The sequence below is a fragment of the Dermochelys coriacea genome, chromosome 6 (genome assembly GCF_009764565.3).
Source record: "Dermochelys coriacea isolate rDerCor1 chromosome 6, rDerCor1.pri.v4, whole genome shotgun sequence".
Classification (NCBI taxonomy): Eukaryota; Metazoa; Chordata; order Testudines; family Dermochelyidae; genus Dermochelys; species Dermochelys coriacea.
This window is the reverse complement of record NC_050073.1, coordinates 97,587,006-97,603,582: the sequence shown is the minus strand read 5'-3', so window position 1 is coordinate 97,603,582 and position 16,577 is coordinate 97,587,006. Positions and strand designations below refer to the sequence as shown.

Below are 16,577 nucleotides of genomic sequence, written 5' to 3'. Positions count from 1 at the left end.
CCTATGGAAGTGTGCCCATGCTTTGGTACATGCTAAATTATCATCTTCATAATTATAATACTACATGCTTTGATGAGCAGAAAAATGTTTTAACTGTCAACATTGGGCTTGTCTCCATAGTGCACTAATGTTCAGCAGCTGGGGTATACATTCTAGTGCACGCCACCATGTCATGTACTAACTGTCCATATGGACCCTGCTCGCATGTGCTAACAGTACCTTGCACTGAGATGCTGTGTAGACAAGCCCACAGTTAACTACCATTATTAGCATCTGAGATAACCTCATAAGGACACTTCACACCACTCAAACTGTTATTCCAGGCTCTCTGCAGATTTAGGCATATCTCTGTCCGTGTTTCCAGGTTTTTTTTGCAACCACAACAGCTGGAGCCTTTTTTTTATGAAAGAGAACAATTGAGAGGGCTGTCTTCCCCCACAGTGTAGTTGCCAAACTTTGTTCTACTCCATTTGGGACATTTAATGCAAACTGATTAATGTGTATATTTGCAAATAATTCAAATATAACTCTAAATGTAAGATAGTGGTCAACACACCCTTCCACAAGCAGTGGCGAGGGTGGAATGTGGAGCTGAACAAAACTTGACAGCTCTAGCTAGACCAGGTACTTGGTGGTGGGTGGGGATTCTGAGTGGGTAGCTTATGACTAGGAAGGGCATGGGATTTCTCAAGATGTATGTGGGTGCTGCAGCTGCTTGGGCATAGGGAACTCCTTGTGTGATAGAGATAGTTGTGGGCTCTGGGCAGAGATAGGTGTTGGGGCCAAGAGTTTCTGGGGAGCAGGGGGCTCCTGGGTGAGTAGGTGGGTGTTGGGAGCTCCTGGAGGTACAGAGAGCTATGGGCAGTGGGGGCAATGGTTCCTTGGGGGTAGGTGATTCTCAGGTTCCTCTGTTGGGAGGATTAGCAGATGTGTTTATACCTTCCTGTGTGTGGTGCCTCGTGCTTTGGGGAAATATTAATGTAAAGATAGCATGTTCTGGTAGCAGTGATAATGTCGGCATAAACCCATTGGGACTGTACAGTGCCAGTCCCCTCATGCCAGCTACTGGCCAGTAGGAGCTTATCTTCTTCAGGCCTGCTCTACAATCCAGCTTCTATGCCTGGTGCACTTAGCTGCATTTTCTCCAAAGAACGACTGTTTGGTTTTCTCTTAGAGCAGCAATGTGAGTTACGTAATATCTTTAATTGGACCATTTCTATTGGTAAGCGAGAGACAAGTTTTTACGCTTACACAGAGCTCCTCTTCAGTTCTTTTTCCTCTTTTTCTCTTGTGTGTTCCTGTTGCCCCCCTGTACTGTCTCTCTCACTGCAATAAATATTGATCTTTCTGTTGATATATTTCAAACTGTCATTTGGTGTGCTGCCAAATCTAGTCTTTCATTAGTATCTCCTAGCTATTTTTTGTCCTGGTCTGAATCTTATGATATATGTATATATATATATTCTCTCTTCCTATTTTTTGTCTTTGCTTTTCAGCTTTTCTTTGCAGTGAGTTGTAAAACCACTCATTTGCTTATACTGCTTACACCTGTTGAAATACTTCTAAATTTTGTCATCCTTCATATTGGCTTGGCCCACCCAATTTTATATCCTTAACAAAGTTATTCCTTGTATTGCATGGTCCTGCTTCTGAGTTCTTATCAATGTATAATGTAAATAAAATCGGTTCTGCTCCTGATGCTTGTATTATTCCAATAATTGTCTCCCTCCCTCTCAAGCTGCTTCCGCACATGAGCATCTTCAGTTTCAGAATTCTCTTTAAGTAGCTCACCTCATTTATAAAATGTACTGAACATGTAGATTAATCTCTGCACAATACTGTATTGTATCATTCCTAAAGTAAGTCATGTCCATGCCTTCCCCTTGCTAACTTCTTATTTTCTCAGTAAAACAGTGTGAGGCACGTTCAGCATAATTTCCCTTTTGTGAATCACTGCTGACTCTGCTTGTTTTTCGTATTGTCCTCTTAATCTGTTCCTGGTCAATGCTGTCTCCAACTAGTTTTCCTAGATTCCTTTCTAAAAGTGAACTGTAGAAAAAAGTATCAAAGATAAGAGACAAAACTTTCATTCCATTCTGCTTCCCGGAGCACTAATTATGTATGTGAATATATGCATGTTGGCAGCAACCCCTATAGTTAGATAGCCTTATTTTTGTTGAGGAGATCTAACATCTCTATTGTTTGCTGTAGTGTTTGAACTTTGACCAGACACATTTATAGAACATACATATCTGTGTAAAAATTGAATCCTGGGGAGGGTACAAGTTGAACAGGTGTTAAGTAACACGCAAGATATTTTTGTAAGGATAGAAGAAAAGGAACATCATGGAAATGGTGGCCAGGACCAAACAAAATTTTAATGAGGACTGTTGTGCACACTTTGTCATCACCACTGAATGTAAGAGTGTAAATGATACTTTAGAGATAACTACATTCTCTTATCCTTCACCATTTGTGGTTGCTGGGTCACTCTTGCTGTCTGTCCCTGTGGTTCACTTCTCTAAGACCAACAGTAAATGTTCTTTGGAAGGCCCCTTCTCTGGATCTTGTTCCCTGTGACTGTTCACCAGAGTAAATTTTGACAAGTTTGGGTTCGGTACATATTTGATCAGGCTTTTAAATTAGCTAACAGGGTTATTGTTGCAGAAAGGCATAGAGGTATTTTAGACTTTTTTAATTGGTAGAGTTATTTTTGTTAATTTTTATTATGAGGCATGCATGGGCAGATGGAAATGGACTTGTTATAAACTGTTAAAGAAAATAGCTGTAAAACTTCACATTGGTGGTGTGTACTGTGAAAGTGATGAATCATACTCTGCATAATTTCTGCAGCAGCATCTTCCAGTTAATCCTTGAAAAAGTTATGTTATGTGGTAGAGAAAACCAGTGATTTTGTTAAGTTCCTTACACATTTATGGTGCTTTATAAGTAATACATGATAGTATTTGAGTGGGTAGAGGAAAAGTATGCTACCATAAACGCATCTTGAGTAAACGGGGTAAAATGAGCCAATGAACTCAGGAAAGGAGAGGTTATATTGGGTTTAATCAATACAAAATATTTTTTAAAAATACACTAGGGGTGTAAGTTGTCTTTTTCATGTAAATTTTGAATGCTGTAGAGTTCACTGTCTTATGAATAATATTTTTCCTTATCCAGAAAAAAAAGTACACATAAAATTAGGGCAGTTCTACTCTAGATAAAATGCAGTTGTGGGTATTAAAGGTTGGTGTTGATCTGACCAAGTATAGTAGAGCCTTCCCAACCAGCAAAGTGTCTGTATAGGGCTTGCTTAGAAAAGGAGAAAGAATGGCTGTTTATAAACTTGTTCTAAACACCCTTGCTATCTTAGTCTTGGATTTCATGTCCAAGCTGGGTCCTGGGCATGTATGACGGTGTGTGGAGATATGGGGAGGGTGATGGCAAAGATGAAGTAATCGTTCAGAACTGGGAAGAAAATGCTGCTGGAGTAAATTGTTTGACAAGCTAATTGCATTATGTACTTAATTTCTTTAGTGATTTTACATTTTACCTCTTTTTAGTAAGGACATTTCAGACACCAAAATCTTAAAGGATTGCATATTCAGCATTAGGAAGTTTGACAAAGCAATGTAGAAGCATTGCAGAAAAATCTAATCCAAGTCCTGACATTGTGCTGGAGTGCTGTGTGCTGCAATTCTTTAAACTAGCTGGAGCGTTAAGTAACTTTTAATGCAATTTAAGCTTGCATCATTGAGCTCTCTGGGTCACAGATGCTGTAATGTGATACATATTATTATTTATACAGGAATAGAATTGACTGAGCCAGTCGGCAAGTTAGGGTGCTACACCATTACTGATAAAGAGCTATGCACTTTTTTCACAGTTATGCAAGTCCTTGTATTGTCTGTGGCTGGCTGATTTGCACAATCAATATACAGTTATTTCTCAGCTTTACAGTATGTGGATCCCTCTACTCTTACTGGCTGACAGCCATTATTTAGTGTAGGGATTTGTTTGATCACTACATGGTTATTTCTCAGTAACTGCACAGTAAATATGCAAATCTTTCTCTGGCTACTATAATCCCACTACTCTGATTGGCTCATATAATCATAAATTTTAAGGTGCTTGCCTGCAACATAGCTGCTACCTCATCCTCTTCCCCCACTTCACCTGGTGCAGAAAACAACCCCCTCCCCACATACATACACACACCACTGCAAAAGAAAATAGGACTTTTAAATACTTCTGGTAAATCTTGTTTGTTTGTTTTCGGTTTAAGTTTTTGAAACCATTTGATTCATTTTCCTCCTTTCTCTTGTCCCTTCCCCTCTTCCCCTGGCAGCGAGGCAGTATTTCAAGAACAATTAATATATTTGTGTGTGTGTTTATACTGGGGTTTATCTCAGCCATACCTTCTTAATTAAATTTTGAAACACAATCTAAACAAGATAGATTGTGGGTTTTCTGGAGGACAGAGCCTTGCATACCTGTAATGAGGAGGGAAAAAAAGTTGGGGAAGCAAAGATGGAGAGAATGAGGAAGAATGGACCAAAAGGGATTAACTTTTATTTAAAAGCAATTTGTCTTTCATCATACTGACAACAAGACCCCATCTTGTGTTTTATAGTTTTCTGCTGCTTCTATGTAGAATATTATATTTCATTTAATGTAGGTATAATGGTAACCTCTAGATGAGCCCTGTTAACTTATTAATAGTAGGTGGGCACTCAGTTATAAGTGTTGAGTGGAATAGAAATACCTTGGTTACCTCGAATGCTGTGTATGACCATAGTTGTAAAATCATATCTGTTGGATATGAAAAAGACCTACAGTATTGAGTTAATCTAGTCCATATCTAGCCTTTGCAGCATAGTTTCCTACAGTATTATTTTCAAATGCTTTGTCTAGTTTAGTTTTAAATTTAATCCTTTCAGACTCCCACCATTTCTTTAGGGATACTGTTCCTAACATCTGGCTATTAAGGAGTGTTTCCTGATACCCCATTAATTTTTTTTTCTTTTCTCAATGATAATAGATTACTCCTCTTTCTGTTTCTTATGACCACTCAGTTCCTCTCTCACTCTTTGATGCTTACGTTCTTAATACACTTGTAAATATTTCTCATTTCTTCTCTTTTTCCAACCCATGTGTTGTTTAGCCTAGACACTTTTAGTTCTTTTAATAGTTCTTCAAAAGTTAGTCTCTCTGACCGCTTAATAATTTTCCTTTTTTTCAGTAGAATCTTTATTATATTGATCTCTCCAAGACTGAACTGTTCTTTAGTCTTGTCAGATCTCACCAAGTACATAGAATCATAGAAGTATCGGACTGAAAAGGACCATGAGAGGTCATCTAGTCCAGTCCCCTGCCCTCAAGCCAAGACTAATTAAGTAATAACTAGTAATAACCTGGTAGGTGTTTGTCTAACCTGTCTTAAAAACCTCCAATGATGGAGATTCTACAACCTCCCTAGGCAATTTTTTCCAGTAGTTAACTACTCTGACAGGAAGTTTTTCTTAACGTCCAACCTAAACCTCTCTTGCTGCAATTTAAGCCCGTTGCTTCTTGTTCTATCCTCAGCCATTAAGGAGAATAATTTTCACCCTCCTTCTTGGTACAAACTTTTATGTACTAGAAAACTGTTATCATGTCCCCTCTCAGCATTCTCTTCTCCAGACTAAACAAGCCCTTTCCCTCATAGGTCATGTTTTTTAGACTTTTAATAATTTTTGTTGCTCTTCTCTGGACTTTTTCCAATTTTTCCACATCTTTCCTGAAGTGTGGTGCCCAGAACGGAATACAGTACTCTAGCTGAGGCCTTATCAGCACAGAGTAGAGTAGGCAGTCATTTCCCTTTTTGTGTGTGCAATTGATTGTTCCTTCTGAAGTGGATATTTTGCATTTGTCCTTATTGAATTTCATCCTATTACTTCAGACCATTTCTCCAGCTTGTCCAGATCATTTTGAATTTTAATCCTATCCTCCAAAACACTTGCAAACTCTCCCAGCTTGGTATCGTCCACAAATGTTATAAGTGTACTCTACGCCTTTATCAAAATCATTTATGAAGATATTAAACAGAACTGGACCCAGGGCAGATCCATGTGGGACCCCACTTGCTATGCTTTTTCAGCTTGACTGTGTACCATCGATAGCTACAGTGTAACCACAGAGTTGTGAACATCAGAGTTACAAACTGACCAATCAACTACACACCTCATTTGGAACTGGAAGTATGCAATCAAGCAGCTACAGGGGCTCATCCCCCAAAAAAAGAAAAAGGGGGCCAAAAAAAAAGCAAGTGCAGTCCAGTGCAGAGGAAGTTTAAAAAAAAAGATTTGAGGAGGTAAGGAAACTTTCTGAGCTTGTTTCATTTAAATTAAGATGGTTAAAAGCAGCATTTTTCTTCTGCATTGTAAAGTTTCAAAGCTGTATTAAGTCAGTGGTCAGTTGTAAACTTTTGAAAAAACAATTTTGTTCAGAGTTACGAACATTTCAGAGTTATGAACAACCTCCATTCCTGATGTATTCATAACGCTGAGGTTCTACTGTACTCCCTGGGAATGGTTTTACAATGGTTTCCACAGTATAGAAGCTCCATCTAGGCTGTATTTCCCTAGTTTGTTTGTGAGAGGGTCATGGAAGACGGTATCAAAAGCCTGACTAAAGTCAAGATATACCACATCTATCATTTTCCCCCCATCCACAGAGCTTGTTATCATGTATGGTAGTAGTGTGCTGTTTGGAGACTCCTGCTATACATAGATGAAATTGACATGTTCATGTAATTCTAAGGATTTGTCATTTTTGTACTTTTTATAATAGTGGACAGAGTATCTTTTGATTTCTTAATTTTTAATTTTGTTTTGTGAGCAGTTGAGGAATACTGCCTGGGGTTTTCAGAGGAGCCTAAGGAGTGATGTACACACTAACTTGCCCTGCCCATGCACAGATTTGAACCAAAATAACTAAATTACTTGCATTTTTTGTTGTCTTGATGCAAGGTTTTTGTTTTGATCGGCCCTCAGGGAGTTAGCTTCCCATTCTCTGAGTTTCAGTGGGAGCAAGGTGCCTAATACCCTGAAGCTCATTTGAAAATTCCAGTCACTGTTCTTTAGTTATTCAGCAGTACCAGTCCAGATGGAAGAGTAGGGCTTCCTTTATCTAGCAGCTTGAAAACAGAAAATAAAATTTGAGGCTATATTTTAAAAATGAATCGTGCACAACTGGAAAGGCCTGACTCTTGTAAGCTAATGTGCATATTGGGGTATGCGTACACACACAACCAGACACAGAACTGACTATCTGTGCATGCAGTTCCCCAAGTTGCCAATTCTTAAATTACTGAAAATCTGTCTGTTGTGAGTGAATGTTAACAGTTGTGTTACTGTTCTGTATATTGAACAGTTGAATGGAGTTTGCTTTTATAATGCATTTCATTCACATGGGATCTCAACATTCTTTACAGACACTGTACAGATGTTACATTTCACAATTAAATTGCCATTTGCCACTGCAACTCTAAATCAGTAAGGGTGGGGCTATTAAAATTAAGCCACATCTTTTTGAAGTTGCTGGTGAAAGTATGTACCTGTTAAGGGAAAAAATCTCTCCCTTTGAGCACCCAAGAAACTAGTAATAACTGTTAACAAATATATGAAATGTACTTTACTAAAGGTGAAAACCTAAAACTTTGTTAAAGATAAATTTTGCTTCAAATTTTTTCCTCTCAAAGCATTTAGCTCACACCTTGAGTTATCCCTTTGTATTTTGTAATAGTTTGTATAGCAGATGCTGTGAAAACTTAAATTGTATTGTATTCCTGTGTTTTTGTGCTGTGAAACAATGTTAAATGCTTTATGAAGCGAACACTAGTTATATATTTTCTCAGTTTTCTTACACAACCTTATTGTGTTTTCCATGAAACAGTAGACTCTGACTGTCTCTCACTCTGTTCTAGTCTTTTCCTGTTGGTTAGCAAAGATGTAATAGCAAGTAATTTAGTGAGGTCTCATGCCACTTCTTCAAGATTATTTTTACAGATTATACTAAAGAACACAAAATAATATATTTCATATATAAAGCTTTTATTAATGACATAATACAACACAAAATGAACTTTGTTCATCTATCTCTTTTGTTTTTGTACACACATTTGCTAATTCTCAAAATTAACTAATTAGCAATGGGATTTTCAATTAGTGTGAATTAGCTGAGATTCTGCTGTTTCCATATTTCATTTCTTGTAACAAGTCAGTGTTCCAAAGAATAATATGTTTTGAATCCTTTCTGCTGCTCTTTTGACAGATTCATAGAGAGTATTCCATCCTGAGGACTATGTTTTCATCTTGATTTGTAGATTAATTAACAACAACATATCTCCCCCACATGCTCATTTAGAGCAGAAGACTGGGAGTCAGGACTCCTGCATTCTGTTCCTGGCTCTGATACTGACTTGATGTGTGATCTTGGCAAAAATCTTTTATGTTCTGATTTTCAAAGATGCTGAACAGCTGCAGTGCATCCTGCTAACATTCTGTGCCTCATTTTCCTCACATGTAAAATCAGTATAGTAATGCCTATTTCACAGAGGTATCTTATGTTTTAATATATGTGAAGAACATTTGGACCCTTAGGTGGTCAAACTGCAAAGTATTATTTTTCTTAGAGGAGATGTTTACTGAACCCAAAACTGTAAACCATGATAAATCTTGTTACCTGTTTACCTAAAACCAGGCTCCAGCAATGTCTGGAATTATTGATTCTCATAAATATATCATTATTTCTCATATAATTGGTATATGGTTTTATCAGATACTGATTCACTTTGAGCAGCTGTTCATAGGTTTGTATGGATGTAGTTGATATTAAACTTATTTTCCTTTTAAGTCAAGTCAATATTTGCTGGTGAAGCATGTCTTATTGGTTACCCTAGAGCAGCGGTTCTCACAAAAAATTTTTTGGTGGCTTCAGAGTGCAGCCACCAATTCTTGCTGGTGGCTGCTCTGACAATTTTTCCTAATTTACTTAATTAACTTTAGGAAAAACAAATAATTATGCACACATACATGTCCAAATCTTTGTAATTTATTTATGATGGGGCTGGGTTTTGTTTGTTTTTTGTTTTGCCAGACTTCAATAATAAAAATAATGGACAGTTATCTCTATTATTTACTGAACCTAAACAGAATAGAAACAGATAAGGTGCTTTGCATGTTTTGCTTTTTTGGTTGATTTTTTTTTTCAGACTTGCTAGCTAGTAAGTCTGCTACTATGATAATTGATAGTTGTATATTTGTTTATGTCACTTTTCACAGCAGACTTACTCAGCCTTGGCAAGCTGGGGGACAAATTAAGTCCTGGATGGAGCGGGGGAAGGGATGATGGGAGAGCTGGGTGGAAGGCCCGAGGAGGCAGTGGGGGTCAGGGCAATGGTGGGGGGGCTGAGCCTGGGGTCCCGCTGCAAAGCTGGGGGGAGGAGGAGGCAGTGGGGTCAGAGGCAACATGGAGGGGACAGAGCCCGAAGCCCAGCAGCTGGGAGATAGAGCCAACTGCTGAACAGCTAGAACCTGCCGCCCGCTCCAGGGCTGAAGCCTGAGCCCCACCACCCTGGGAAGGTGGAGAAATCTCACTGGTTGCCTGCTCCTACAATGTTTGGGGCTCTAGAAGGGGGTATGGACCCGCATCTGCTGGCAGCCCCAGGGAGGGGCCACTGCTTCTCCCCACCTCATCATCACACCAGAGGCTGTGGCCACATGCGGCCATGGTGGCCACATTTGAGAGAAACTGCCCTAGAGACTGCAATCCTTGATGTACACAGAATGGGTGTGTTTGCTCATCCTTTTCCACACAGAGTCCAGGGAGAACAGGTAAGCTTTACAATGTAACCTAAAAGTAAAAAAAAAATCAGGTTCTGATGAAACGAGTCCCACAGTTGAAGACCCCTTTCTGAAAAAACAATCTGACTCCAGTCACTGTGCAGTTAAAATGGGGACTGCTTTGCACAAAGTAAATTTCAGATTTCAATATATCTAAAGAAAATTGTTCTCATTATGATGATGGGCTTGTATTTGCTATCCCAAGTACATTTAAACACTGTAATGTTATATACTCATAAGTAATATTGCAAAACTTTTGTTGTGATTGTAATAAATGCTTGTGAAACATGTATATGATGTCTTCATCTATAAACAATGTAGGTGATGCGTAATTATCTGTTTTTCCTTTAAAGTTCCGTTATATGATTTACACTCTGTCATATTGGTTTAACATGCAATTCCATATGAGATGACCACAGCTCTGAGTTAATGCAAAGCACTTTTTTTATTGAGTATCCATTATCTGATTTGAAACTTAATCAGAGCAAATAACAAAATGATTTTAGTACAATATATGCTTGAGACTGCAGAACTCAGCTGGCTGAGTCAGTAAATGCTGACCCAGACTTTCACCAGCTCATTTAGAAGTCAAACTGTGTTGTAATAAATGGGTTGTTAATATCATAAAAAAATCTTAATATATTGAAGACTGGGAAAATAGCAGAGAGAACTGTCCAAATGATGAGAGAAGAGAAACATTTACAAGTTAGTCGGCATGGGTGCAGAATGTTATATTTCCAGACTGTTTTGGGGAAAAGTTTGGGTTAAGAATACTGCTACTCTGAATGTATATAGTGCTTTTCATCTCATGTTTTCACGTCTCTTGTCAAAAATGATTTAAGTATTAAGTGAAGAAGTTGAGACACAAAGAAATTAAATAAGTTGTACAAGGTCACATAGGAAGTCATTTGCAGAATCAAAAATGGAACTCGATTTCTTGCTTCCCAGTCTTCTGCTCTAACCGTACAGCTTGGTCTCCTTTGTCTAAATTCTCTAGAAATATTTTTGTATATAAAAGGAGTTGGAAAATTTTACTATTATGTGGGTTAAACAAAGGAAGAGAAGCTCCTGAAATTAAATGGATTTTTCCAAGTATTAGTGTTTGAAGATTTGTGTAGTATATCAGTTTTGCTTTTAAATAATGATTTAAATCAGTTTTTCCTCTCATATCCCTTCTATCATACAATATCCTTAATTTTCTTACTCTCTCAAGCTACCTATTGTTTTTGCAAAGTTATGTTTTTTTATTTGCTTCTTTGCTGTGACCCACAGTGACAGGGCTACCTACCAAATGAGATTTTTTTAGATAATGAATGAGATATTACAGCAGGAAAAAAATTGCTTGTATGGATTTGACTAAGTACTAAAAAACTGTATAAAATACTGCTAAGCACTGGGATGGGAATACTGTCAAATTCTGTGTGTGTGTGTGTGTGTGTGTGTGTACAGGAACTTGACAAGAGGAGTTGGTAGATTTAGAGAGATTCTAAGAGCTGTTGAAACAAGAACTACACAAAATCTACGAATGGTGAGTTTTACAAACTTACATTGACTGTTTAAAATCTAAATGTATAAATGATAAACATACATTTATTAAGAGGCAAACAAATCAGATTAGAGCACGGTAGTCTATTCGTTACTAAAACCTATACAATTTTGCAAAATTTGGGATTAAAATAATTAGTAAAAACAGAAGAGACTGTTTGATCAGCCATCTTTCTTCCCTTCTCTCCATTCATCTGACTTCCCTTCTCTCCTTCTTTATCTAGTTGATGTGTAAAATGAATTAGGCTTGGAACCATGATAAATGTCTAATCAACATTACTGTATTTCAGTTCCACAGAGGCATTGTTTCATCACTCTTAGGGTTCTGCACTGTTTGTTTTTGTTTTTCCAGAATACTGACTGAGTTCCATTGTCATGTAAATTACCTCTTTCTTCTCTCCCATAAAACTTCTTCAAAAAAGAGAACCCATAAAGGAGGTTCATATCCATATCAAGTAAACATTCACTAAACAAGTATTAACAAATATAAATTAAAAGTTTTCAGATAAGAATAAGGGATATGCAACACTCATTACAACGCATTTTGTCTTTTATCAGAGGGGTAGCCATGCTAGTCTGGATCTGTAAAAGCAGCAGAGTCCCGTGGCGCCTTATAGACTAACAGACATATTGGAGCATAAGCTTTCGTGATTGAATACCCACTTCGTCGGATGCATGTAGTGGAATTTCCAGAGGCTGAGGACTGTATGTGATGGCCAGTGGAGTTCTGTTGGTTTCTTTCTTGGGCTTGTCTTGCAGCAGGAGGCTTCTGGGTACACGTCTGGCTCTGTTTATCGTTTCCTTATTTCCTCGTGCGGGTATCGTAGTTTTGAGAATGCTTGGTGAAGATCTTGTAGGTGTTGGCCTCTGTCTGAGGGGTTGGAGCAAATGTGGTTGTACCAGCGACACCATCACAGGACCTAACCAGATCAGCCACACCATCACCAGTTCATTCACCTGCACGTCCACCATCTCAACTGCTAGAAGAGGGTCTCATCCTCCCTGATTGAACTAACTTTGTTATCCCTAGCCTGATTCTTGCTTGCATATTTATACCTGCCTCTGGAAATTTCTACTACATGCATCTGACGAAGTGGGTATTTATCCACGAAAGCTTATGCTCCAATACATCTGTTAGTCTATAAGGTGCCACAGGACTCTTTGCAATTTTGTCTTTTTATTATTCTAAACCATCTCTACAGACGTCCTAGACAAGAGTTCTAGTATAGTCTCTCCAAAACTTTCAAAACACCATTAGAAAATCAGTTACCTTTTTTAATGAGATCTCAAAAACCACATTTTTCATAAATGGTGAAATATTAGACATTTAAAGGAGGTCAGTAATATTCCATGTACAAAGTGTAAATGGAACAATAAGAAATAGAAGGTAGGTTTCTTACATTATAAGGATCAAAAAGTGAAAGAAGTCACTCGTACAGTGACACTTCTGGCTCAGTTGCTAACCATCTGTTGCTGGGAAATGCTGACAACTCTTGTACAGATGCTGAGGTTGTCCCATTTCTATAGCAGTCCACTTTACCACTTCTAAGACTCTAAAATTCAGAATTTTTCAACACTGTCATCCAGGGTCATATGTAGCTAATACACATATGTATAAAGTATTTAGAAAGGGTTTAAGCTGATAGTTTTGGATCTAAGACAATCTTTTTGACACAATTCTTCTGGGGTACAAAATATATCGGAAGGACAGAACAGGTCGTGCGAGGGCGGGGGAAGGGGGTGTTGTACTATATGTGAAAGAAAATGTAGAATCAAATGAAGTAAAAATCTTAAATGAATCCAGATGTTCCCTAAAATCTCTGTGGATAGTAATTCCATGCTCTAATAAGAATATAACCGTAGGAATCTATTGTCAACCACCTGACCAGGACAGTGATAGTGACTGTGAAATGTTAAAGGAGATTAGAGAGGCTACCAAAATAAAGAGCTCAATAATATTGGGGGATTTCAGTTATCCCCATATGGACTGGATACATGTCACCACAGGACAAAATGCAGAGACAAAATTTCTCATTACTTTAAATGACTGCTTCTTGGAGCAGCTGGTACAGGAACCCACAAGGGGAGACGCAATTCTTGATTTAGTCCTGAGTGGAGCGCAGGATCTGATCCAAGAGATAACTATAACGGTACTGCTTGGAAATAGTGACCATCATATAATAACATTTAACATTCCTGTGGTGGGAAGAACACCTCAGCAGCCCAACACTGTGGCATTTAATTTCAGAAAGAGGAACTATGCAAAAAGGAGAAGGTTAGTTAAACAGAAATTAAAAGGTACAGTGACTAGAGTGAAATCCCTGCAAGCTGCATGGACACTTCTCAAAGACACCATAATAGAAGCCCAGCTTAAATACCCCAAATTAAAAAACACAGTGAAAGAACTAAAAAAGAGCCACCGTGGCTTAACAACCATGTAAAAGAAACAGTGAGAGATAAAAAGGCATCTTTTAAAAAGTGGATGTCAAATCCTAGTGAGGTAAATAGAAAGGAGCATAAACACTGCCAAATTAAGTGTAAAAATGTAATAAGAAAAGCCAAAAAGGAGTTTGAAGAATAGCTAGCCAAAAACTCAAAAGATAATAACAAAATGTTTAAGTACATCAGAAGCAGGAAGCCTGCTAAACAACCAGTGGGGCCCCTGGACAATCGAGATACAAAAGGAGCACTTAAAGACAATAAAGTTATTGTGGAGAAACTAAATGAATTCTTTGCTTTAGTCTTCACAGCTGAGGATGTCAGGGAGATTCCCAAACTGAGCCGTCCTTTGTAAGTGACAAATCTGAGGAATTGTCACAGATTGAAGTGTTGTTAGAGGAGGTTTTGGAATTAATTGATAAACTTAACAGTAACAAGTCACCGGGACCAGATGGCATTCACCCAAGAGTTCTGAAAGAATTCAAATGTGAAATTGCAGAACTATTAACTATGTCATGGTTTGTAACCTGTCCTTTAAATCAGCTTCTGTATCCAGTGACTGGAAGATAGCTAATGTAACGCCACTATTTAAAAAGGGCTCTAGAGGTGATCCTGGCAATTACAGACCGGTAAGTCTAACGTTAGTACCGGGCAAATTAGCTGAAACAATAGTAATGAATAAAATGGTCAAACACATAGAAGAACATAAATTGTTGCACAAAAGTCAACATGGTTTCTGTAAAGGGAAATCATGTCTTACTAATCTATTATAGCTCTTTGAAGAGGTCAACAAACATGTGGACAAGGAGGATCCAATGGACATAGTGTACTTAGATTTCCAGAAAGCCTTTGACAAGGTCCCTCACCAAAGGCTCTTATGTAAATTAAGTTGTTATGGAATAAGAGGGAAGATCCTTGCATGGATTGAGAACTGGTTAAAAGACAGGGAACAAAGCGTAGGAATAAATGGTAAATTTTCAGAATGCATGGGGTAACTAGTGATGTTCCTCAAGGGTCAGTCCTAGGACCAATCCTATTCAACTTATTCATAAATGATCTGGAGAAGGGGTAAACAGTGAGGTGGCAAAGTTTGCAGATGAAACTAAACTGCTCAAGATAGTTAAGACCAAAGCAGACTGTGAAGAACTTCAAAAAGATCTCACAAAACTAAGTGATTGGGCAACAAAATGGCAAATCAAATTTAATGTAGATAAATTTCAAAGTAATGCACATTGGAAAAAATAACCCAACTATACATACAATATGATGGGGCCTAATTTAGCTACAACTAATTAGAAAAGAGATCTTGGAGTCATCGTGGATAGTTCTCTGAAGACATCCACGCAGTGCACAGCAGCAGTCAAAAAAGCGAACAGGATGTTAGGAATCATTAAAAAAGAGGTAGACAATAAGACAGAGAATATCTTATTGCACTTATATAAATCCATGGTACGCCACATCTTGAATATTGCGTACAGATGTGGTCTCCTCATCTCAAAAAAGATATACTGGCATTAGATAAGATTCAGAGAAGGGCAACTAAAATGATTAGGGTTTTGGAATGAGTGCCATATGAGGAGAGATTAAAGAGGCTAGGACATTTCAGCTTGGAAAAGAGACGACTAAGGGGGGATATGATAGAGGTGTATAAAATCATGAATGGTAGGGAGAAAGTGAATAAGGAAAAGTTATTTACTTGTTCGCATAATATAAGAACTAGGGGCCACCAAATAAAATTAACGGGCAGCAGATTTAAAACAAATAAAAGCAAATTCTTCTTCACACAGCGCACAGTCAACCTGTGGAACTCCTTGCCTGAGGAAGTTGTGAAGTCTAGGACTATAACAGGGTTTAAAAGAGAACTAGATAAATTCATGGAGGTTAAGTCCATTAATGGCTATTATCCAGGATGGGTAAGGAATGGTGTCCCTATCCTCTGTTTGTGGAGATGGTGGAGATGGATGGCAGGAGAGAGATCAGTTGATCATTACCTGTTAGGTTCACTCCCTCTAGGGCACCTGGCATTGGAAACCGTCAGCAGACAGAATACTGATCTGGATAGACCTTTGGTCTGACCCAGTATGGCCATTCTTATGTTCTTTATTTTAAGCTGGAGAAATAGAGATATACAGTTACCAGAACATTTTGGCCAAAAAATAAACCTTTTTTATGTTCTCTGTCTCTTATGAACTATTTCACTATTTCACTTGAACTTGTTTGGAGGTAGATTTTTCATGTTAATACTTTATTTGTGAGTTTCTTCAACAATCGGAGAACAGAATTTTTAACAATTTTTAATAGTTTTGTGGTATGCAGGAAGACAAATGAGAATATGTAGTTTGGGGGGTTTTTTAAACAAATTTATTCTTCAAATGTTTTATTTTCAGTCTACATAGAAATTGCCAGGGGAATAAATTAGTTCTCTTTCTGAAGTAAAATATATATAACATAATGAAAGCTATTGCAGCGAGAGTTTAACAAAGGCCATTTTGTTGAGCTCTTGAAAAATAACAAAGGGATTAAAAATCTTTAGTCTACATATTGTAGTGATGATGCAATTTGAGTTATATTTTTATGGATATTAAAAGCCCACTGAGATTTTATTTGGGGAAAAATACAGGAATTAGTTTCCTTGCATGGTGATCATAATATACTGTCAGATTTCTTCTTTTACGGAAGTTAAGTTCTGTTATACGATTTAGGATTTCT

The 16,577-nt window shown here is 37.8% G+C and overlaps 1 protein-coding gene across 8 annotated transcripts in view; it reads left to right on the top strand.

Moving 5' to 3' along the window:
* Nucleotides 1-16,577, top strand: part of TTC7B (tetratricopeptide repeat domain 7B) — a 343,610-nt gene that overhangs the window by 106,003 nt on the left and 221,030 nt on the right. For 6 of the 8 annotated variants that reach the window (XM_038406917.2, XM_043517821.1, XM_043517818.1 and 3 more), the window contains one exon: nucleotides 11,334-11,412. The exons of 1 other annotated variant lie outside the window; for it this stretch is intronic. In XM_038406917.2, coding sequence (XP_038262845.1) covers nucleotides 11,334-11,412 — 79 coding nt within the window. Of the gene's footprint in view, nucleotides 1-11,333; nucleotides 11,413-11,781; nucleotides 11,885-14,299; nucleotides 14,306-16,577 lie in introns of those variants that run through there. One more of the 8 variants, XM_043517823.1, reaches the window with a different exon arrangement.